The sequence below is a fragment of the Rhipicephalus sanguineus genome, chromosome 5 (assembly GCF_013339695.2).
Source record: "Rhipicephalus sanguineus isolate Rsan-2018 chromosome 5, BIME_Rsan_1.4, whole genome shotgun sequence".
Classification (NCBI taxonomy): Eukaryota; Metazoa; Arthropoda; class Arachnida; order Ixodida; family Ixodidae; genus Rhipicephalus; species Rhipicephalus sanguineus.
This window is the reverse complement of record NC_051180.1, coordinates 149,240,324-149,264,192: the sequence shown is the minus strand read 5'-3', so window position 1 is coordinate 149,264,192 and position 23,869 is coordinate 149,240,324. Positions and strand designations below refer to the sequence as shown.

At 46.5% G+C, this 23,869-nt stretch overlaps 1 protein-coding gene across 1 annotated transcript in view; it reads right to left on the bottom strand.

The window, feature by feature from the left end:
- Nucleotides 1–5,048: 5,048 nt before the first annotated feature.
- The window catches only part of LOC119394340 (uncharacterized), a 54,081-nt gene continuing 35,260 nt past the window's right edge, over nt 5,049–23,869 (bottom strand). The window contains exons 2-6 of the mRNA XM_037661638.2: nt 22,401–22,772; nt 10,851–11,201; nt 10,457–10,477; nt 7,252–7,344; nt 5,049–5,983 (exon numbers count right to left, since the gene is read on the bottom strand). Coding sequence (XP_037517566.1) covers nt 5,922–5,983; nt 7,252–7,344; nt 10,457–10,477; nt 10,851–11,201; nt 22,401–22,772 — 899 coding nt within the window. The 3' untranslated portion in view covers nt 5,049–5,921. The remainder of the gene's footprint in view (nt 5,984–7,251; nt 7,345–10,456; nt 10,478–10,850; nt 11,202–22,400; nt 22,773–23,869) is intronic.

The window sequence follows — 23,869 nt, the reverse complement described above, 5'->3', positions numbered from 1 at the left end:
AGCTTGTCTTTGAGTTCCTAAATTATTTAGTAAACAAGAACAATTACTTCCATCTAGATCACGCTCAGTACGACCAGCCAGACGACGTTTGGCTCGCACTTCAAGTACACCAATGCTTTTCTGAATGGCGTCTTTCCGCAGTCGATTTGTTTTCGGTAACTTTAGATGTTAGTTCACTTTTCCTGCAATTCCATAATAAAATGGCATCGGGGCAGGTTTTTTTTTTTTTTCATCATTTGAGATCGTCAACGAAACGGAACGCGGCCGCACCGTAAAGCACTCTATCCGGATATTGTGCTAACAATTTCGGCCACCGAATGGCCTGCTGCGTAGATCGCTAACTTAGAATAAGCTTAATTTTGTAGTTTTCCCACCCCCAAGATCTCAGTGGGCGTACCGCCGATATTTTGTTTAATATTCGGCAGCCCAGAACAGGCTTCTCTGCGCACACACCCGTACTGCGAAAATGTAAGTTTTCAAGGCTTCCCGAGGAGAACGGCTTTCTTTTTGAGAAATTTATTTGTGGTGCAGGTACCGAGTGATATTCTCGATTCTATTTTATTCTACCGGTGGGTTATTGACTTCCGCTTTTCCGAATATTGAAAGAGGTCTATTCTAAACAACAGTATTCGATGGTTCTGGTTCAAGCTAAGAGTATAATAGTGGAGCGGGACATTCCTTAAGTTAAACGCCAATTACATTTCAGAATAATTATTGAAATTTAATTGATTCCGCCCGCTGAAAGATCCCGAGGAGCTGGGACTGTTGTAGCTCCTGGAAGAGCAGATTTCAACCACGTGCTACTTTCTACGTCGCCTCCGAGATCCGCCTGTATGAAATCGATAACTTTGGTTTAAGTTGACTTATATCGGATACACATGACGTCAAAGTACCAATTTGCTAACGATAAGGGTCAATCAACTGTGAGGATAATAAATGAAAATTGATTCATTGAGTTCATCGACGCAGCAGACTGTTTTCTTGTGAGCGGTAGGGATAGATACGGCACCTGCCGGAGCAGATCTCAACTACACACTTCTCTCAACGTGGCTTCTTAGATCCGCTTCGGCAGTGCGACAAAACAGAGTATTAAACCAAAGAGTACACACCACAGAACAGGAACGCCGACGTGCAAGTGCTTCTACCACGCAACTCAGACAAGGATGAGGGTCCTCTCTAATTTTTGACGTTGCGTTACCTCTGACAAAAAATTGGGGGCCGCTTAAGCCTCGCCTTTAAGAGTTGAACGCGATAGCGATATCCTGCCCCTATAGTGCGCACTTCGAACACTACGAGTGTTTAACAGAATGCGCGCACTAAGGTGTGTGCCTTATGTAATGGGTAGCATGCTTTAAAGCAGAAATTTTTTCGAAGTTGCGGTGCACCCACTACGTGGCCTTAAGGGAATACGCGCAGTAATGTGTGTGCCTTTTGTACTGGGTGGCTGTCTTTAAACCACCAAGTCGTTATGATATTGACGTGGTGTGACGCCCGATGGCAATGTACGCTTGTACCGCGCAATATTACTGCGATATTACATCTCGTACTGAGACACCTGTACGCAGGACGTGTATTTTTGGGAAGCATGAAAGTTACTTTCAGTGCCGCTCGAAGCAGAGGCGTGGCTGTGTGGTAGAACGCCTGCTTGTCACGCAGACGGCCTGGGTTCGATTCTCACTCGGACCCAACATATTTATTATTTATTTTATTTGCAGCTTTTTCGATTTTTCGGTCACGGACAAGATGATTTTTCGCTCACAACCAACGGTGCCGACACCGACGGCGGAATTTCTGCGATACGAGCTCTTTAACGCTATCGCGTTAAAAAAGAAAGTGTTTTTGTGTGCCGTAGCAATAAAATAGTGGCTACCTCTTCAATATTATCGACGTATACCATCTTTTCAAAGTTTATACATATTTGCTATTCTTTTCAACCGTTGAGCTACCTTACTATAGCCTCTGTTTAACCCAGCATGGCCTTCTTCCGTCGTTGTTTCATCGTACTGCACGCAGTCGTTCGTTAGCATTATGCATGATTTCAACGGGCAGGTTAATAATAATGTCGCCAATGTCAACAATAAAGCGCTATGTTTGACAATTCACCTGTAACCGAGATACGTTTTATGCGTTAACTTGACAAGTGTTGCCCCTCAGGAAATGTTATTCACACAGAAGGGCATTCGCGTGCTTTCTATTCGAACGTTGGCCTACTGAAAGACTGATGCAATGACGTATTGGGTCCCGCACTGCTCTGCTTCCGAGCGACCCACGCCCAAACAGCATAATTGCGGACTCTCTTATTAGAGTTTTCTTTTTAATATGTCACCGCAATGATGTGTCGCTGAATATTTAAATCGCAATTGGTATCGGAGTACGCACGTCAAAGTTCACACTTTGTCAGCATCATGCCAAGCCGCGAGAATGGACATCAACGTTTTGAAAATTCATTAATGCGTAGCCCGCACTGAATTGGTCATTGTAAGGGAAAGACATCACATTTATATTTCCTACGACATCCATTGGGATCTTTTTGAGCACTGAACGCAAACTGTAGTCCTTGGATAGCCCGAATGAAAGCGCTTTGCTGCATATTGGGCGCTATATTTGACCGTAACAATATTTTCAGCTCAAAAATACCTTCATAGTCGTTGCCCGGCGCCATATATGTCTACAGACAATCATGCGTTAAATTTCCATGATTCGTTTTTTAGAGCGCAATACGAGAGCATGGCAGGCGTAAGAGCCCATGAGCCTACTGACACTCGTAGCCTATCAGCCAATATCATGTGGAAGCGCATTTCAACGCTTAACAGCCGCTTACTTGTCGACCAGCGTATCTAGGCTTCACCATACATTGCAAGGCCGCTGGCTTTCTCTATCGTAGAATTTCCTCGCAAATTCTTTCTGAGATGTACTCCACGAAAAGTTTTCTTAAATTTTTTGTCACCATGCTCAGTCGGCCTGCTGGAGTAAAGAGGTGTCCTTAGCCCAATAACAGACGCTGCCTCTCGCATGTCCGCTAAACTCACCGCTGTGAAGTAAGATTCAGGCTAGCTATAATCAGCTACCGACACGCTCGCAATAGTCTACTCACCAAATGGCACAGTTTTACGCCTTCACAAGCACAAGTGATTCGCTGAAAGCATACGAAGATGCCGGTATTATTAGCAGCGTTTTGCGCACCAGCTTAGTGTGCAGCATGCTAAGCGACGATCACCAAACACAAATTACAGAAATGCCGATTCCCTCCTTACTGGCAGAGCTCGACCACGTGTCGCCGAATGAACCGCTTATATACACAACCTACTACACACAGGCTGTCTAAAAGCTTCGAAAATTCGCAGTCTCTTTAGATGTCGCTACTGGTGTACATCGCCCCATCAGGGATGCACCTGCACCGTCCGGGCACCGTGAAGTCGATGGTGTGCCTATAGGGTCGCAGAAATTGCGCGCCATCCAGCGCAAGTCCAACAGGCGATGCCACTCCTTCGTCGCTTTCCAAAGGACAGCGTGATTTTCCACAAAGGATCCCTCCTTCGCTTTACGCGTGCTACCATCCCTCCGCGATGATCCGGCTTTTGCGGTGGCTTAAACTGTCAAGTGTAGGGTGCGGTGCTTAGGAAAATCGCCTTGGGCACACCTTGACCGCTGGGATTCGGGCCCCGTGCAATTCTGGGGACAAGTTCCCAAAACTTATCTTTCGTAAGTGCGTTATCCCGTTGGTCAACCGGCTTCCCTAATTATATGTCCCGCATCGTATTTGGCTGAAACATTCTATTGCGAAAACTTTTACCGTAAGTTGCTTTTGAGTAATCCGATGTTAAAGGCGCGAAGACGACCACGGCCAAGTAGAGAGAGACACACACACACACACGGGCCGCATTTAACATCGGATTGCACAAACCAAACACGCCTAGTTGTCCACCCTAACAATGCTTTCGATAATATGGGCCCTGATGCACAGCCTCTCTCACGGACCTGTTCTTTCTAGACCACACAGGCAACGCTGGGCCACGTCCTGAGGATCTGTCAAGGTGCTCACGAGAATCACGCCCCCTGCTTCGCGACCTGGGCTTCCACCGAGGGTGACCATCTCACCTAATTCGTTGGACACATGACCCCTCTGCTCCTAGACTTTCTCCAGGAGACATGCCGACGCCTTTTCATTTAAATTAGTTCGTAGTGGATGCTCGCGCAAATAAACTAAAGAGGTAGACTACAGAGCCGGTGCTCGCTACGGCGGATACGACTCGCAATATTACTGTGCTTCCAAAGTATTTACGATTTTCCTCGTAAAAGGTTTGTAGCTGCAAAAGATATGAATATTGTGAAATTGCACTGCTCCACTAGTGAATCAGCTTCGAGCGGGTTTAATGTGGTGTACGGTTATCATTATTTATATGCGTTACATCAAATCTTTTTTTTAGATAACCTGGATCACTTTGTTTTAAAAAAAAAACGCTGATGAAAAAAAAAGTGCGTACCAGGAGTCCATCTTGTTTAAAGCATTTTTTGACAAGTTCTTCATAACCCGAAGCATTTACATCGGCGTTTGAACGCGATGCAGGTCGCTCATTTTAAAGCGCTTGCGGCGTCGCAGTCGTCGTCAGCGCTCCGGTGTGATGGAATCAAGACTCACCTTTAGGAAGCTTCGTTGAACCTATAAATACCAAGCTGGGAATTTTTTCTTCAACACTACGCACCTTTGCATTAACTTGCACACCATCATTATTATATGCCCTGCGTTAAAAGGCCCCAAACCACTTAGAGTTCAAAGACAAGAAAGTATTTTTTTCTTCGCCTTCACTAACCTTCCTAATGGCGGTTTTGCTCCTCACCACATATTTCTGCGTAAAACACACGGACAAGTGTTGAGCCTTGCAGTACTTCGCGATATACGGCTACCCGCTGTTATCTCTCCTTGCGCAGTCGAAAACGCACAAAGCAAAATAAAATCAACTGATCGCGCATGATAGTCATGCAGGGACAAGTTAGGTGCACGTTAAAGAATCCCCAGGGGGTCGACATTTCCAGAGTCCTCCACTACGGCGTCTCTCATAATCATATCGTGGTTTCGGGACGACAAACACCAACAATTATTATTTTAATAATACAAGACAAGGCAGGCAAAGCCGGGTAGTAGACAACTGGCAACTGATATACCTCGTACATCGACCAATCGAGAGCTTACTTCTCCATGACGTCATATGAAGACCGGTGGCGTCACGCATTCTACCGGAAATGTGGGAAACACCGGGAAAAAACTGCGCGCTCACTCTTTGTATTTTTGGAAGTTATTTAGGGGCTCTAAAGCAAAACAAAACGTACTTCACCAGCAATCTGTCAATAAAACCGTTGTATTCAACAGCGATTTCTTTTATTTTGACAGCAAGAAGCACAATTTTGTTATTAAAAGATGCTTTTGATCCATGTGACCTCGTTCGATTAGCGCTCCAATAAGTGTCCCAGCGTTCTCTCTCCAAGACATGGAAAGCCAGATTAAGCTCACGAGTAAAGGTTAGATCAAATTGTCTAGTGTATGAAACGCGCCGAGTCAGCTCTCATCGTTCAAGCCAAACAGGAACTCTGACAAACGAAGCATAACCTCTCCTGGTAGCTGGATCCAATTGTGTTGGTGGCGTAGCGCAACAGATGCGCTAACAACACTGGACGATGGTGTAATCTGGTGAGCCAAGCACTCCCACACAGCAGGCATTGACACGTTGCCATCGCAAATGTCACTGATCTCTCAGGCATACGTAGGGCACTCATGTGACATTTCACGCAGTTAGGCACCTGCACAGTGACACACTGCTTGGCGACGACTTGGTTCTCCTGAAAGTGGCACCTTGTTCACGAATCCGCACTTGGGTTCGCATAAACATTCACAATATCGCGCACCGTCTCCGTGTCCAGAAGCGCTACGTGTCCTCTTCTTTCTTTCGGAAGCCTTCAAATATGTTGCCCCTTCCATCGCTGCAACCTGCGAAAATTCGTTAAACCAGAAGCGATGTTAAATGCCATAAACATGCCAACCTCACACCACCGCGTGACGTTTGAGTGCACAACTGTCGTCTTAAGCTTACTTCCGGTTTTCACTTCCAAAATCACAAACCGATTGCTGAAAACTTGCGCGTTTAGTTTACTCAATTCCGGTTTATATAGATCGCGTACTTCAGATGTAGCCCGTTTCCATAGTCTTAAGAGCTCAGTAGCGGATCTTCGGGTCGCCGTTATAATGGGCAGAGTCACGTGACGTTTGGAGCAACGTCACGCACAACACCATTGGCAGAGCAGCATGTCGTTGTCGACTCTGGTTCCGGTAGTGTTGCTGGGGAAATAGTAAGAATCGCTAAGCGTCACAGCGTAGATTACTGACCAGTGACACTAGCAAAATAGCGATACTTATGCAATGCAAGGCAAACCATTTCCCTTACATTCAGCGCTTGGCGGTGGTATGACGTCATAAGCCACGTTTCTACTCAGGTGACGTGCCTCTCCCGAATGTGACGCCGACCGAAGGTTTTGTTGTTGCGTTCTTTAGGATGCAGAAACATGCACAGTTGTAGGCTTACTGCTGGTTAGGAACAAGCTAAGAAAGGCCTCTACTCGTGACCCATTTAATTCAACCAGTAATTGTCGCAATTATCAACGTCACTGGAAATACGGCGGTGACTTCACTAAAAAATCTGTAAAATCGGCACCTTGCCTTAGCAATGTGTTCCTGAGAGAGGTAGTCGTATTCCCGACAACCACTGAATAGGGTAGGGCGCCCATTACAACGAATTACTCCTTCTGTTTACATTCACCACCGCTAAACTAGGGCTTTGTGACGTTATCTAGCCAGACCTGTCAAGGAGTAGTATAAAAGTAGAGAGCACGAAGAATTCATGGCGCACAAGATAGCTACCGCCACCTGCATTGTACTTGCTGCGCAAACCAAAATAGTATTACCAAATTTTTTAAGTGGTGAAACATACCGAAAACTAGGTGGCACCGATTGCCTGAATGAGAACATGTGCAACGCCTTCGTCTTCCTAACTGCAGTATATAATGACCGGAATACGAAGAACTCTTCATATTCATCTAAAAAAAATTGCCCCTAACGTATCTTTGCAGTAAGGTATTTCACGATGTCTACAAATTACAGCTAAGCAGAGTGTCGAAAGTCATCCGTTTAGTTTTAAGAGCGGAAAGGATATCGGACGTATTTATTTCGCGTAAGGGTCAGTTGAACAAGACGTGACTTACCATTTCTATGTGACGTAGTAACAATATAGATGCTTAAGCTCAGGACAATGCAGTAAAGCGACAGGACTGGGCCGCAGGAAGCTGGAGAAGAACCTGGAATTGCAGCAATAAATGTTTTTAAATATCGCAGTAAATATTAGTATAGAATCTATCGCAGGCGCTGTGACGTTCTAGCAATTAGGGACGGTGGCAGTTGCGACGTTCTGCTTGCTTCATTAACCTGAAGGTGCTTTCTCTTGTAACATTAAGAAGATAAACTCCGGAAAAAGTAAGTCTGTTACTGATGGCCAAATTGAGCGCAGTTAATTAGGATCAGTTTTGCCGTCACTCCAAAGACATGCCTAGGATTATAAAAGAACTGGCACCCCTCCACGGTGGAGCGCCATAAGATCACGTGTGTGCCAACTTTGGTGACGTTGAAAGCGGGCTTTTTGAATCAGGGCCCCACGTGCGTGAAAGAATGAAACAACGTGGGTGCTGCAACATCAACCACGGAGTAACACAAGCGAAACTTGACCCTCCCGAGATTTCAGTCTCGCTGCCATAAGACGACAGGTCATACGCACGCCTGCTTAATTCCCACTTTAGGTAAAAAAATCGTGCCCCGATTTGAAAAAAAAAGAAAACTATTTCTTGCGGAAATTCCACCGGTGTACGCATACTGGGTCACCTTCAAGCAGCCCGCCAACAGAGCCAGGGAGGTGAGGGACGAAGGCCCTCGTAGTGCGCCAGTTTGGCTGCGTTGTGTGCCTCCCGCAAACTGGCTTTTGCGACGTCGAGAATACTCGCGAACGGAAGAAGCGTCGCAGGGACCCACGGAAAGCATTTAACAATGGTGTCGATGTCGGAAGGTGCTCCTAATTTATGCGAGCACTTCCATTTACACTAAAATCACTGTTAAAGAAACGTTGACGGCTACGTTCCCCGATAATGCGAATTCGCGCTATTTCGGTATGCAAGAGAAACTAGCAACACAAACCTTTCACGTTTAAAATGTTGGTGTCAGTGGTACTTAGTAACTGCAGTTCGCATAGCTTACCGTCACCACCAGTAGCAATAACATTTCTCATAGATCATCTGGGGAACTTATCTTTCATTATTACCCTCATGGCAAAATGGGCAAAAGAAAGTATACAAGGGTAGCTTGGGCTTGTCGGTTATCTATGGTTAATGCAGAAACAGAGCGAATAACGAGGAGCAGGGAGGGTACAAACACAGCGCTTTGTTTGTAGCTTCTCTAGGCCTTTAAAGGGACACTAAAGAGCAAAACGATTTTTCTCGCATTAGTAAAGTAGTCTTCCACGATACCAAAAACACTACGCTTTCTGCGCGAAGAAGCTTAATAAGCGATAAAACGCGCAAAAAGAAAATACAGGTGGCGACGCCACCTTGGAATTCCCGCACCATTTGCCGTGACGACACATATTTTTGACGGCGCCTGCTTGGGCCTACGTAGTTCCTAATCGCTTAAATCGAAGTACATTGTCCTCTGAGGGGGCCAGAGACTTCACATAACAAGTTTGTGGAAATTTCGTCGAGCCAGTGGCGTCAAAATACGTTAAATGCTCTTTGAAGTCTTTTACGTTACGAATTACAAATTTCGGCGCGAAATTTAAAAATGAAACTTTGAACTTCGTTTTCTCCTCTAATAATAAACCTACGGTGGTGAAATAAACTACACAAGAGTTCTCCGAGCACACTTTATTAATCAAAACCAATTTATTGTTTCTCTTTAGTGTCCCTTTATTTACCGAAGGAAAGTAGCAAAGCAAAATATTGGGTTTTCAGAGAGGGGAAGGATTACGCACAGAGTATCAAACAATATTCTCGTTTTTTATGAAAACGCGTTGTGCTATGTTCACTAATATAACCACGCGTTTAATACCCACTTTTTAATTTCATTCACGTATAAAAAACGCCAGGCCTGCGCGGAAAGCGCAGCACAGTCACAGCGAAAGCTGGAAGAGCGGCATTTCTAGAGCCCGTTATAAACTTTCTTGTGGCTACTAATATAAGTACATTAGCAACGTACCCACTACGCCACAAATGATAATTTTTGTGAAGTTGGAAGCACCCACCACGACATTATTCGTTATTCTACCGAGAAGCCGGGTACCGTCTGTAAGGCATTATGTGCATTTTGTTAGATGCGACGGTTGATGACGATGAAGAATTATGGCTGAACCCTTGTAATGGGTTGGAAGCTTTAAATGACCCACTAGTTACGTAATTCATATTGTGTGACGCCCGGTCGTTATTTAACAGCCCACCACGCTTTATAACATACGTTAACCGGAGAAACGAGCGAGAGAGAGAGAGAGAGAGAGGGAAATAACTTTGTTGAGAGCCTGAGGAAATGGATCATGGGAGCCTTATGGGCTTCCTTGGCAACCAATAGAAGTGTACTTGCGAGGAACCCACTACGCTATAAATCATCATAATTATTGTGAAGTAGGGAAGCAGCCACTATGCAAACACTGTGTGTTTTTCGTCATTCTGCGGAGAACCGTGGTACTCGCTAAACACCTGTAAGGCATTATGTGCACTTTGTTGATGCTGTGGCTGATGACGATGAAGAATTATCGCAGAGGCCTTTGTAATGGGTTCGAAGAACTCAACAACCCACTCGTAGCGCAGTTTGCATTGTGTGACGCCCGGTTACAGAATTCGCGTTTGTGTGACGCCTGGTTGTTATTTTACTATTCTACCACACTACATTACATATGTTAATGTGGTTCCTCCCCGACATGAAGCCTGTATAGGGTCATTGTGCAACGCAGTTTCAAGCACCGGCATGGCCCTGAGGTAGAACACTGGGCTCCTACGCAGAGGGTCCTGGTTCGAACCTCGTTCTATTTTTCCTTTTTTTCTTATTTCGTGCGATAGTGGTTACGGACACCGGCGGCGGCGGCAGCGGACAACTACGGCGCCAAAACGGCCGTTGAAATGATCTCATAACAGCTTTCGCTGTAAAATACTTTAGGTTATACCGCTGAGATGTTACCATGCCGCTAACTGCGTCACGGTACTGCGGTTAGTACTTTATGAAGCTACGGTAATATAACACGCATGTTCTACCACTATGGCATCACGGGAATTCGTGATCGTGGACAACGTTTTTTCGAAACAATATTGTGGAGCACAAAGGCTTTCGCCAACAGCTTAAGCGCCGTGGGAACGCACAGGCCAAGGAGTGGAAACTTACCATAAGCTCCCCAGGTAAGTTCTGCAAAACAAAAAAGAACATTACGGTAAGGAAGCTGCCGTGTGTGAACAGGTCGGAATGATACATTGCGACCATTTAAACTTGTATTTTATTCTGCAGTTCACTCCGGCGGGTGTTAATGTTAGGCATGATGTTGTGTAGTGCTTAGCGAGCGAAAATCTTGGGTCAATATATATTCGTGTTATTTTCTGCTACGATGACAGTGTTGCTTTTTGGTCTAGTTGGTTATATGCTTCAGAATGGGGCATAGCGCTAACACACACGGAGGAGGAAGAGACAACAGGACAAGTGTGTTGACAGTGTGTTGACGGTGTTTTGAAACATGCCACCTAATGAACCGAGCAATCAACAACAACAGTGAGTATGGACTTACCATGTGCGAGACTCATCTTGCGCGTCATTACGTAGTTACTGTACGGGATCTCCAACACGCACTCAAAGAGATCGGCCAGCGTGGACAGCTGGCCTTCGTTCATGTCGGCGTGAAGGGCAACGTCAAAGAGGCCATCTTCTATCGTGGCCGTCGTGTAGGTCCGAATGCCGACGTCACCCGCTGCCCTCCTGGCTCCTCGCCTGATGAGAAAAAGCCTGAGGTCCGGCCTCGGGTACGTGCCCCGTGCGACGCACAGCAGCCTCACGGTTGTTTCCGCGGAACGTGACCGTGTCTGTTCGTCTAGCGCAGACGCAGTACTGCTGTAGTTGAAGGAGAAAGACCTGGCAGGCACTGCGAAGGTTGGCAAAAAGGAAGGAGGCGATAAGGCAAGGTGAATATGACGAGTCCTAGATAATTTTTATGACAAATCTAATCACTGGATTTAAATTGAATGAAGACATTGTCTGAGTTATAACAGCGGATAACTAGCACTAGGCGGCACTAACCATAATTTAACCAACACTGGCCAACATTAGTTAGTGCTAACGAGTGCTTTCAGTATGCAAGTAAATATAGTTGCTCAAGTCACGCGACTTCTTGATACGCTTTGCTGGACTGCACTGCCTTCGGTATCGGTCCATAGTTTCGGTCAGAAATCGGATGCCGCGATACTCCATCAAACAATGCTGGTAATGCAGGCAACGAAAACGCTGTCTTCAAAATTAACTTTTTCTACGCAGATGGGTTATTGAGTAATCGTGGAAGATAAGAAAATTGTGGTAATAAAATGCATTCTATGCGATCTTCAAGCCGCATAAGCTGAAACAGTTACACTGGGTGGCTATATCTTCTTTGGGCATAAGAAGACTTTTTTAAATGTGAAGTACTTCTTAGCGAACCTCAGGCACTTTGGCCGTTTCTGTCTACGTATCTATCTATCTATCTGTCTATCTATCTAGCCGCCTACGTCTGAGTGCTCTCCTGGTCGTCTCCATAACTTGTAATATACCAATATTGATATAGCAGGGGATCAGTGTATGACGAACACGATTCACTGGTCATGACATGAATAACGCAAAATACCTGTCGTGTACGTCACGAAACCCTTTCTCCCAGTCACGTGTGGCACATACTCGTATACCAGAGTTCACGTTATGCGGGTATGTGCCACAGGTGATACAGAGTCTCAACCAACACAGTAACCGCGAACACACAAAATGACTCGCATAGAAAGTGATAATAATAATTGGGGTTTTCTGTCCCAAAACCACGATATGATTATGAGAGACGCCGTAGCGAAGGGCTCCGGAAATTTGACCATTGAGTGTTCTTTAACGTCTACCGAGATCACACAGTACACGGGCATCTAGCATTTTGCATCCATCGAAATGCGACCAGCGCGGCAGGGATCGAACCCGCGACCTTCGGGTCAGCAGCCGAACACCTTAACCGCTACACCAACGCGGCGGACGCAAGGAAAGTGAGGAAACTGAAGACAGAACACTCCTGAAAGACGCTCAGCTACCATCCACTCGTCCACGTGGTCCGCAACGTGGACCACGCGGATTACGGAAAAACCAGCGTCAATGCTTCCTACAATAAGTCTGCTGAGAGAACCAGGCCTCTCATCATTACCGGTGACTTCAACATTGATTTATCAAGACCCAAAAACGCTTGGTCCTTGTACTGCGTGAAAGAGGGATTAGATGTGGAGACGGCATCAAAAGACCTTGCTGCCACGTCCACGACAGGAGGCATTATAGATCATTTATCGTAAGAGGCACCCAGGATTTTCAGTATTTCCACCAGCTGAACTATACCTCGCACTTCACTACACTAGCCTCCTCATAGCTGCGATCACGAACGGATCCGATTCACAAGTCCGGTGCAGCTGCTGGTGCTCACTGATCACGGTGATGATGACCTTGTTCAAGAACTGTCAAGAACCCCTTCTACACATACACGCGGGTTTCTGGAACGTGCGTGCGGTCTCCGTCATAACGGACAAGTATAAGCATTAAAACAGTAACGGTGACTGTAACGTACGTGCAGTGCGCCTGCGCGTGCCACTCGGCTGTGTATATATCTAGGGAAACTTTCCTGAATGAAGCTTAGTTGCGAGTAACACCTGTTTTGTGCATCTGTGTTCCTTCTTTGTCCTGTTCGGATTCGCGCTATCCAGTATTGAAGAATATAAGCACTATAGTATATCAGCTTACCGCGTCTGGTGTTAGTAACACCCATGTTGCTGTTCGTTACGCAACTGTAAACAGCTGGTTATATAATACATATGCGACTCTTCAACATATGAGTGTGTGTCCCCATTTCTCTAGTGTCAATCCGTAACGTTTCGCTTAATGTGAAAAATTACGTCACAGTCACCACCTCGCACATGCTTCGCAAAACATCGATTCCCACGGTACGTGGGACCTGACGATTTTTTTTTCTTCGTAGGATCAGATGCAAAATAAAAAGTCCAGCTGAAGTGCCCATTTTATTGCCTCAATATTTGCAGCATCAACCGAAAAAATTACGCCACGGATGTAATCATGACAGAGCATTTAATGTAGCATTCGTACAGCCAATAGGCTCATTTAATGTGCATTTAAAATTGAATGGCGGGGCGCCGAAATACATCTGAATGTGAGAAAGCATTTCGCTTTTTATTGCGCACACGTAATTAAACTTTGACTTGCAACCACCATCTTAGCAGACTGTACTCGGCATCACATTACTATAGTTAACTAAGAAGAGTTCAATTTCTAGTCAACTGACAATTACTGAGCGCAAGAAAGGACGTAGCACAAACGAATGTTGCACGCAGGACGAGCGCTTTCGTATTTCATTCCTTATCTCTTCTAAGACAGTTTTACTGGGTTGCTCACTATGGCGGCCTATCTCTTACTTGTCTAACTGAACTATACATCTGAGCAATGTGCTCGAAGGTTAGTCGGATTGCATATCTTATAGAACGGGTGCTGTTGTTCATGCGAGCTGTATAAGGTAAAAATAGCCACTTATCGTTTCAGAGTTCGCATACATAGCTGTTGCCAACCTAGCAGGTGTATTCTATGATTTAATGTAAAATGTAACAGCATCAGGTTGGAACGCGTGGTGCTAATTAGGTTGCTGAAGAATACTTAAAGATACAGAGATTCAGGTGAAGATTGAGGATTGAAGTGATGAAAAAAGTCACAGTTTCGCCGCAACAGCGAAGCAATGAATGCGATAGCAATAAATTGGAATGTAACGTGAAGAACGGAAAGCAGCTCGAAATTGCCAGCGCGTCGCTCGAGCCCAAAGGACGCACGAAAAGAACGCATACAGGACGAGCGCAAACTAATGCGTCACAGCTCAACACCTGAAGCGCACTGCTGAAACATAAAGCAGGACGCGCGAAACGAACGAACAGATACACACAAGATGAACGCGAACTAATTGTCACAGTTGTTACTTATTTCTGTTTGAACAGCGCACTGCTTTCGCAAACGCGGCCGCTGCAGCGAGCGCAGTAACCTTCGTGCCCCCCGCTCCACCCTAGAGGCCGCCCCTTCTTTCCTAGAGATAAGCGCACGAAGGCGACCACGCCCTGTAGGGCGAACAGCAACGGCGTTCGCAGGAGCGGGGTGACGATGTTTAAAGCGCGCCACGCGCGCACGTCGTGCCATCTATGTGTTCACTAAGAAAGCATGCTGAAGTAGGTGGTGTATATAAATTGCTCGCCGTTAGCAGGCTTTAAGACGTTGCTGTTCGTGGCCTAACGTCTAACGCCGCGCGCTGCCAAGCGAGAGGTCACACGTTCGAGTCCGCGCGTCGGAAAGTTTTCTGAATTATTTTTCTTCGTGGCTTTTATATACGTATATATGTATATATATATATATATATATATATATATATATATATATATACATATACGGTGAATGACGGCGGCCACCGACGGCAAAAGTCAACCGAGACTGTCCATATAATTGCTATCGCAATAAAATTGTTCAATAGGGAATGGTTCTGGAGCTAAAGCTGCGACAAGTGGTCTTCTCTTCGTCAAGATAGGTGCTGCCCTCTTGCCAAAACGTCGGCTCCAGCGACGTTTCGTGTTCAGCGATTTTTCAAAGCATAGATAGCATTTTTCAACCGCACGTAAATTGTATAATGTTGTTACTCGATAGGATACTGGAAATCGTGTCTTGTAAGGAGCCTTCTGGTGTGACAGTGAAGGCGCTGCGTTTTGTCCTCTCTTTATTTCTGTGCCTAAAGGGAGGTTTGATTAACCACAATATCGAGTTACTACGCGTTCATGCATATCTAGAAAGGTAATTTGGTTCTGAATTACGGACAGCGAAAGAATACACGCCCAAGGGGTTCACGTTATGACTAGATTTGACTATTACCGTCTCAAGAGTCAGATTACGGACACCATCCGCCTGCCTAAATGAGCGCGATGATTTAGGTTCCAATATTCCTGAAAGCGTCATTTCAGGAGGTATCACTAAAAGGCTAACGCGCAAAAACGAGTTAAGTTACTGCGACCACCACGGAATGAGCGCATTTCTTCTTGCAACCAATCTGCAGTAGCGCGCCAAGGAAGAGCTTATACTCAACTACTTTTAGACGACATAGAGCGTTAGCCTGAGATATACACAAATATTTTATGCAGGTTTCGATACTAACGCACATGACTTGAGAACTCCACCTCAAATTGCGTTAGCATTACCGGAAACGAAGTTGGAACACCAAAGTTCCGAAGCTGACGTTCCACTGCAGTATGAGTTATGTGGAAATAGAATTTCTAAAATACGAGCGCGATAGGTTTCCAACAAGAGAAAGTGCCTCAAAGCAGGCTGGCCGACGTTTCGATAGGTGGACCTATCTTTGTCAAAGGCGCCTTGTCATCCTTGGCGTGTTAGTTTTAAAGGGTTAGTGTTGACGTCATGTGCAGCGGTGGCGCTTGTCACTGTTGGCGATTCCAGCCTGGAAAGAAAGAGAGAGGAGTGTAGCCCTTGCCACATTATTTCAAGAAGGTTTGCGACGGTGCTGAGGGGTCAGGGGAGCTGCAAAATGAAAAAGAAAAAAAGAAAGAAAAAGGAGAGAAAAAAATGAGAAAGAAAAAAAAAACAAAAAAAGGGGGGGGGGGGCTACCAAGGCACTAGCGGAGTATCAAAGCTACCTGGGAATGCCGCAGGGCGGCGCGTCCAGGAAAGAGCGGAGTATGCAAGCTACCTGGAAAGGCAGCAGAAGGACGGCGCGTCTAGCCATCACAAAAGGCTGCAGAAGATCGTGGGGAAGGAAATACGAGCGAGATTTACCAGTCATATATTTCGCGCGTGGGCTTTACAGTTAGTATGACGAAACCAGTTCTGTGCGATCTCTGGAATAGAGCGCGCAGTTATTTTACGCGCACGTTTTCTTTCCAATCTTGGCCATCTGAGTCGAAACAGGGCTGCGTGACTTTTACGTTCCGCAGAGAGCAAGCGAATATCTCAGAGATCTTTCCCGTAAGAACGGCGCCCAAGTAATCGAGGAAAACGTGGCTTCTATAAAAAGGCTAAAGAAAACGCGCCCGTGAAGTTCTGGCTATGACGCACGTTGAACAAATAAGACTCGCCCCTCTTCAGATATATCTGTCTGAAGTGCAGCGAAGCACGCAATGCTCATGCGGGAGACGAGGAACATGCTGCGTGCGTAGATCTAATTGACTACCTGGTAAGGCGTGCACTTGAGTTAACCCTTGCGACAGCTTCTCGCTAGGCAGAGCAAAACAAAGCTTGCTACACGTGGCGGTAATGGGTCAACCTTTTCTGCTTTTTATCTCAGCGCAACGAAAGAGCATAACCGTAAAGAGGTAATGGAAAACCATTAGCGCAAGTTAGGAGTAAACGGCAAGGCGGAATTGCGATTCGTGGTATCGCTGTGCAGAAATGGGCGCCTGGCGTTGAAGCTCTTCGGAGGTTTGTAGCGTGCACAGGAGCTCCGTGACAGGTTCTGTCTAAACGGCACGCAGCAAAGCCTGCCGCAGATAGCTGCATTGGTCCAATATTACCTGCATCCTAAAGCGCACAAAGAAATTACATGGTCGTAAAGTGGTGATGAAAAGCATTAGCGCAAGTGGGCAATAAACTGACAGGTGAAATCGCCATTCCTGGTATTGCTGTGCAGAAATAAGCACCTTGTGCCAAAGCTTTTCTGACGTTCCAGCAGCCCCAGGACGAATAAACTACCACGAAATATGAGACGAAAATGGGCGGGACGTACTAAAGATTTGCTGGAACGCTTTCGGTCGTTTATATCCCGAGGCAAGTGTGTACATGATGTGCAAACATTGAAGCCCGTGTTCTCTCCTATAGACAGTGTGTTTGCAATCGATGTCGTCACGGCAAAACATTTGTTAGATTGAAACGGGCCAAGTGCGGCGTTCGACACACCAGCAAATGAGTACACGTGAGTTGTCATTGTTTGCAACTGCCTCATTTCCTTCGCCTTCCTAATGAACTGCGTTGACGACACTTGCGTGGCGAACCAAAATGTCGCAACGTCCTTCAGCCGGGAAAGGGCGCCTTTATTCACAAATTTTCATCGCTTGTATAGGTCAGCTATCTCTTGCAGGGCACTTTGTCTGTCTGTGTGTGTGTGGGGGGGGGGGGGGGGGGGGGGGGATATGGCGAGTTTGAATGAGTTACCTCGATAGTGTTTCGCCCGTTCTTATCGCAATATTGCGGTTGTGTTGACGTTCAATCATCTACACCGACCGGAACACTCCTGCTGCCGCAAAACCGCATCTTTCACGCTGCATACCAGCCACGCCGCCGAAACACCACACAGCTCCATCTGCCGTGTAAAGCGCTACCCAAAAACCAGGCGCCCAATATCCCAGTTTTCCCGCGGCTCTCCGCTCTCGTTGCGTTCGCGTGCCGTTATGTCGAATAACGTAAAGAGGAGCAGAGTAGTCGTACGGCGAAGCCTGCTGGAAGCAACTTTCTGGCAATGCATGACGAACAAAAGCATGCATTCGCCGAAGAAAAAACGACACAAGCAGTGCTTATTGGTTCGTGCTGCTTTGCAAAAGCGCGAGGCGTTTCTTCGCGCCGACATACTGCAAAGGGTAAGTTGAGATATATGGCTACTCGTGATAACAGTCATTGTGCTTCCCTTGGCGCTCGTCCAAAAGGACAGGGTGACTACGATGACTTAGCTGTCGGGCTTCGACGTCTGCGATGTGACAAGCGCGTCGCCATTTTAACACGAAAGTGTTTTGTGCCGGGGTCCACCATAGTGACGTATTTCCGTCACAGATATGACGTTGACAAAATGGGCGCTAGCGGATGAGCAAGAAAAGTGTGTAAGAAAAAGTTCCCCCACCGGGATTCGAACCTACGACGTCTTGGTCCGCGACAATAAGCGCCCGGCAGTCTACCGACTAAGCCACCTTCTGAAGAAGTGCATATAGAGTGCCAGTGTTTATTATGTGCTTGTTGATGTCATATTTGCAGGGCATTCCCGATACGATGTGTCCAGGCATATGTTAAAACTTCAGCTGCCACACTGGTTAAATCGTGAACATGGGCGTTAGTCGTCGCGATGTAGATGTGCCATTAGGCCTCAACGTGGGTACATCCCCGTCAAATGGTGCAATAGCTACCAAGCACCAATATACATTACGCAAGCTCTCATATATCACTACACAATAAGCACTACTTCTGTGAAGACACGTTTCACTTTAGTGTTGTACCGATTCCTATGACGGAGGGATCAGCCATGTTTTTTTTCGAAGGTTTGACTCGCGCTCCGATTGGTTGGCGGTGAGAGAATCTGGCAGCAGCTTGCCAGAAAAAATTGGTGCGAGACCAATCAGCGCGCAGAGCGCTGTGCCGGCGGATGTCGCTGCCACCGAACTGGGTTCCGCGCTGCTCTATCCGCCGAATGTCCTAACGCCGCATTCTCGAACAAGCCTCGACTTCACTAAACCGAGTTGAGCACAGCGCCGCTGCTCGACTGAAAATGACGCCGCACTTCCCAAGAATCGCTGCAGATTATCGCTGATATGCCGTGGCTTGTTCTGCCTAGAGACGGCGCTCCCATCGACTTTCTCAAGTCAAGGTAGAGCGTTGAGTGAAGATACGTCACCTAACGCTCTTATTTGAAGGGCTGCTGCTCGGCCGACTTGGTCATCCATAACAAGGGCATGAAATAACAGTTGGCAGTTTAGCGCCTACCGTTCTCTACATGTGTGTCGTGTTTCTTTCTTATATGTACCGCGCTAATACACGGTACCTTGCTATTTGAAACAACCGATTTTCCATATTTCTTATATGGGTCATATTCGAAGGCGGATTTGACGTCAAGCTTCGAGAAAGCCTATCGATACCTGATCTCCAGAATGACTAAAATTCTGAAATAGAGTTTTTGTTCTACGGTGATGTTTCAACACATACTGGCTGAATGAGGTGCCTCAGGAAATTAAAAATGCTTGAGATCAGTATCGTCTCTGTAGCTTATCTGAACAAAGCGTTATTTATCACAATAGGCGGAGAAATCAATGCAAATACCATTTAGCAATCTTACAAAAGTTTATTCCCTGTGAAGCCGCGGGCCGCGTGTTTGAGACCCCTGGTTTAGGGGAAACGGCTCGGGGGGTTGTGGTGCAGATCAGTTCATCGGAACTTGCACTGCCATGCTTCGTAATTTAGCCTCTAGAATAGCTTGGCAAGTGTGTCAATAATTTTATGAACCGTTTGGGCCTGCTGATCATGTTTTTTATCGGGCGTGCCAAACGGCACCGAACAATCGAGGTAAGAAACAAAAAACACTTGAAACTTGAAAGACGTGGCACAACGTTATGAACTAGAAGAAAGAAGGGACACAAAGAGCGTGCCAAAATAGCTCGCTAATAGCGGAAAATGACGATTACACAGTGTGAAAGTCTCACGAAAGTGTGTCAACCATTCCAGTTGCCACAACATTGATAAGCATACCGCAGTAGTCGAAGCCCATTTGTATAAGATTTGCCAACCGTGACAGATCTGTGCGTCTATCTTTAGTGCGAAAGCACTTATTCCCTACCTTACGAGGTTTTGCATATTTCAGAAAACAACGCGTGCCGTCAGCTGGACAATGTGTGTAATGGATAAGCATGGCAACACAGCAATCAAGCATGGCAACACAGCAATCAATGCACAATCTGGAAATGGCCATGCAGGATATGACAAGCAATGCATGGTATAATACATCGGGCATGTCTTGGATAGGCCATAGCCCAACCGAAATTTGACTTTGGAATGGCCTCGTCCGAATCTGACCGTTGATAAGTCTAGTTGGACTCGGGTGGCTTGGGCCATGTGCAGAATTGGGTTAGTGCGTTCTCGACGTTGCGTGGGCTCACCCCTGAAATGGAATTGGCCTCAATTGAGTTTACCCCCTCCCAAAGCCGGCCCGAGCTAGCCCCAAGATATATTTCACCTAGTTCTGAAATTTAGGTGTCCCGCGCCCAAACATTTGAGAATTGAGTTGACCCACGTCCAAAACCAACTTGACCACAACCAAATTGACTTCGCGTACTCCTAATATTTGAATGGGCCACGTCCGAAATCTACTTTGCAAAATTAGAAACCCTAGCTAGGCCACCTCCACGGTGACCCCTTAAGTGACAACCTAGCGCCGCCTAAGCCGCCTCTAATGTGTTTCGCACAAGACTACGTTGCTTCGCGGAGCCAAACCGCCTCAATTTTTTAAGGCTTCTTCAGCTCAGGCATCCGCACATACGGCCTTGTTCCGCTATTGGTGCAATTAGGCAATAATTGTTTGGTGGACAGTTGTTGAATTGAACAACTCTCAAAATAGCTGGGTTTTTACCGCTTCTGCGCATGATGAAACAGTACTAGTTATCCAAAAAGTAAGCACAGAATTCAATAATTTTTTTTACAAATCACATAGCATTTTTACCACATTGTTGTTACGAGAGATGGTTTACAACCGAAGCTCACTATTAGTAATTGTAGTTGCACTAGGGCTAGTTCCTCCACAATATCACAGTTTTTCTATTGTCTCTATAGATCAAGATCAAGAATTAAAGCGCGAACCCATGGATACACAACATGGCTAAAGTGTAACTCTGGTGAATAGTTTAGGAATATATACGCTTTAGGAATACGGCGTGGAAAGAAGCATAGCGAAGTATATGTTTCGGTGCAATAAGATATATTACTTCTTTACCAGTCTTGCTTTTCCTACATTGTTTCTTTATCTTTCATTAATTTTAGATAAACAGATATCTGATGAAGAACTTGCAGATAAAGGGCTAGTAAAAACTCTGCATTGTGAAATTATTCGTTTCCGACATAAAGTATTTCTAAGGAAATTTAACAGCGCGAAAATAAGCGGATACACAGAAAGATACACCGACATAGCGCTGTGTCTGTGTGTCTTCCCGTGTGTTCCGTCTTTTTTGCGATATTTAAATATTTCTTAAAGTATGAACCAACTCACCCAAGCATCAGTTTTAGTTAAGTATTTTGTATTCGCGCAACCGAAAATCATAAAAAATTTGCAGTGGCTTAGCTCGGCTATGCCAGGATATACGTAGCGTTATCAAAGGTTCAGCTGATTATTCTTAGCTTTCCACATTGTCTAGGAATATTAGCCTTCTTCTGTTCATTCTTCGTACGCTGAACCGCTACTTGCCAGGCAACTACTTCGGGATCCGATGAAATAAGCTTCTCGGCTCTTCTGCGCCATCTAGCAGCATTTGCGCTCTCCTTTTCCATGGCGTTACCCACCTGAAAACGCCAGTCAGAGGCGCTATCAAGCGGCCCCAGCGCAGTGTCAGACGGCGACTGGACAGCGAAGGCGAATAGCTGCGCGCGCGCCGGCGCCACTATGTCTATGACTACGACGTCACTCCTCACGAATGCGGCGCAGACCAGCAGCTGCGAGCCGTGCGCGGCGGTGATGGAGTCTGCGCGCGCGCCGGCGCCAGCGTGTCTGCCGTGCCTACGACGCCACTCCTTCCGAACGCGCAGACCAGCAGCGGCGAGCCGCGCGCGGCGGTGTAGGAGAGCGCGTGAGATGCCAGCTCCGGTGACCCAGCTGTGCGACACCACTGATGCTCGCGCATGCGCAGCATGGATCATGACCCTCCACGCGCAATCGGCTCCGGCTAGGCAAGTGTAGCTGACGCTACAAAAAGCAGTACGCATTCAATAAGTACGGTCACGGTCAATATGAGTTGCAGCATGGTGTCCATGGTCATAATGGCCGCAAGTCTGCACGGCGGCACTAGCAAACGCACAAAATTTATAACATAAAATTGCAACAGTGCGTGTTTCGCCGATTTTGCTTACGCTGGCAGTGCCGCAAACGGTTAGGCCCACTTCCAGCATGGGCACCGTGTTTCAACTAACATTAGACGCCGCTGTATGGACAGTATCTTGTTTCGGCCCATTCCCTCGCGTGTACTGTTTTGCTGATGAACCGTGGTCATAATAGAGGCTACATGTAAAAATTGCTTTGTGAATGTTCCATCGTTCTGTTTCCGTCCTTTTACATCAAATATGGGCTCACCAAAGACAGTCATGTCCTGATGACGGGCGTCCTGACCAGCGAGCGAAGTGACCACGCAGGTGTACTTGCCGCTCAGTTCCCAGGTGGGCCTCAAGATGCGGATGGCGCGGTACTGCGAGTACATGTCGCGGGAACTAACGGAAAACGTGTCGTCCAGGCGTCCCTGTAAAACACCGAACGCCTCGCGGACGCGCATCTCGGGTATCCACTGGTACACCGGCTCGGGTCCATCGTTGAAGAACCACTTCACTACCAGCTTCAGGTCGTTCTCGTTGTACACGTACTCACAGTCCAGTACCGCGGGCGTCTCGGTTCCGTTGCGCACCCAGCGTGGCACGATGAGGCGTCGGATGGTGACGGCACGGCACAAACCTGCGCATGGTTACAACACTCGTGATTAGGCGAAGGCGACAGGGCGACCTGCGAGGCGTCTGAAGGCATTCAGGATGCTACAGGAGTCACAACAGGTCACCTCGCACAAGTATAATCGACAATATACATTTTCAAAGGCATCGAATTCGGTAATGTCACTCTATCCAAGTCACACTATAAACTGCTTAGTATGCAATTTCATGTCCCAACCAGAAAAGAACTCAGTTTAGCTTCCAAGAAGCGCATAAGAAACCATGGATACACTTTTCTGTTCGCAGGCGCCCTTGCCGGTGACTTTTAAGCTTCATGCCGAACCACCGTCTTATCTGGGCAGCACTGTAGCCTGCATTGTTTTAATGCTAAAGCATCATATGTCTGCAGGAGCGGAAAAATCCGCCAACCATTCTCAACACGAACACTAAAAGAAAAGTCTGCAATAAAAGATGGTAAAAAGTCGCTGACACTCAAGTGAATGAACGAAAGGTAACTGAAGTCGCATGACTTCGATGTCACATCACTTCATCCTGTGACAGTCATTAAATGCCAAACTGCTGCCGTCATCACGACGTCATGAACTACGGCACGAATATCCCATGCATGTCGTCTCACATGACCCCTTCCCTTGGTCAAACGTGAATGATCTCGTTTTTAGAGTGCAGCATCAGGTAAGGTGCTCAGGTGCATCAGGTAAGCTTCGGGGGGGGAAGGGGTGCCTTTATGAACAATGCAGTCGGCTGAGAAATTCAGTAAGCTTCGTTAAAGCCCAAATAAAAGACTGGACAAATGTAGGTACACATGTAGGACACACACAGACTGGACATTTGTCCATTCCTTTATTTGCGCTTCAAGGAAGCTTACTGAAGATGTGTTCACAGCAAGCCCACATCGAAACCCTCGCTACTGAGAACGTCAACGTAGCGAAAGAATAGGCTTTTGCCTGTGCTCGTTGCCTAAAGGGGTGGGATTGTTATGTTTATACTTCGATGCCGTCTTTTCGAAGCTATCTTCATGCGTTCGTCAGAATTGGAATTGGACATAAAGTGGCCCCTGATCACTTGGCTGTCTATTTAGCCATCTGCGGTAAGTTTTGAAATTCT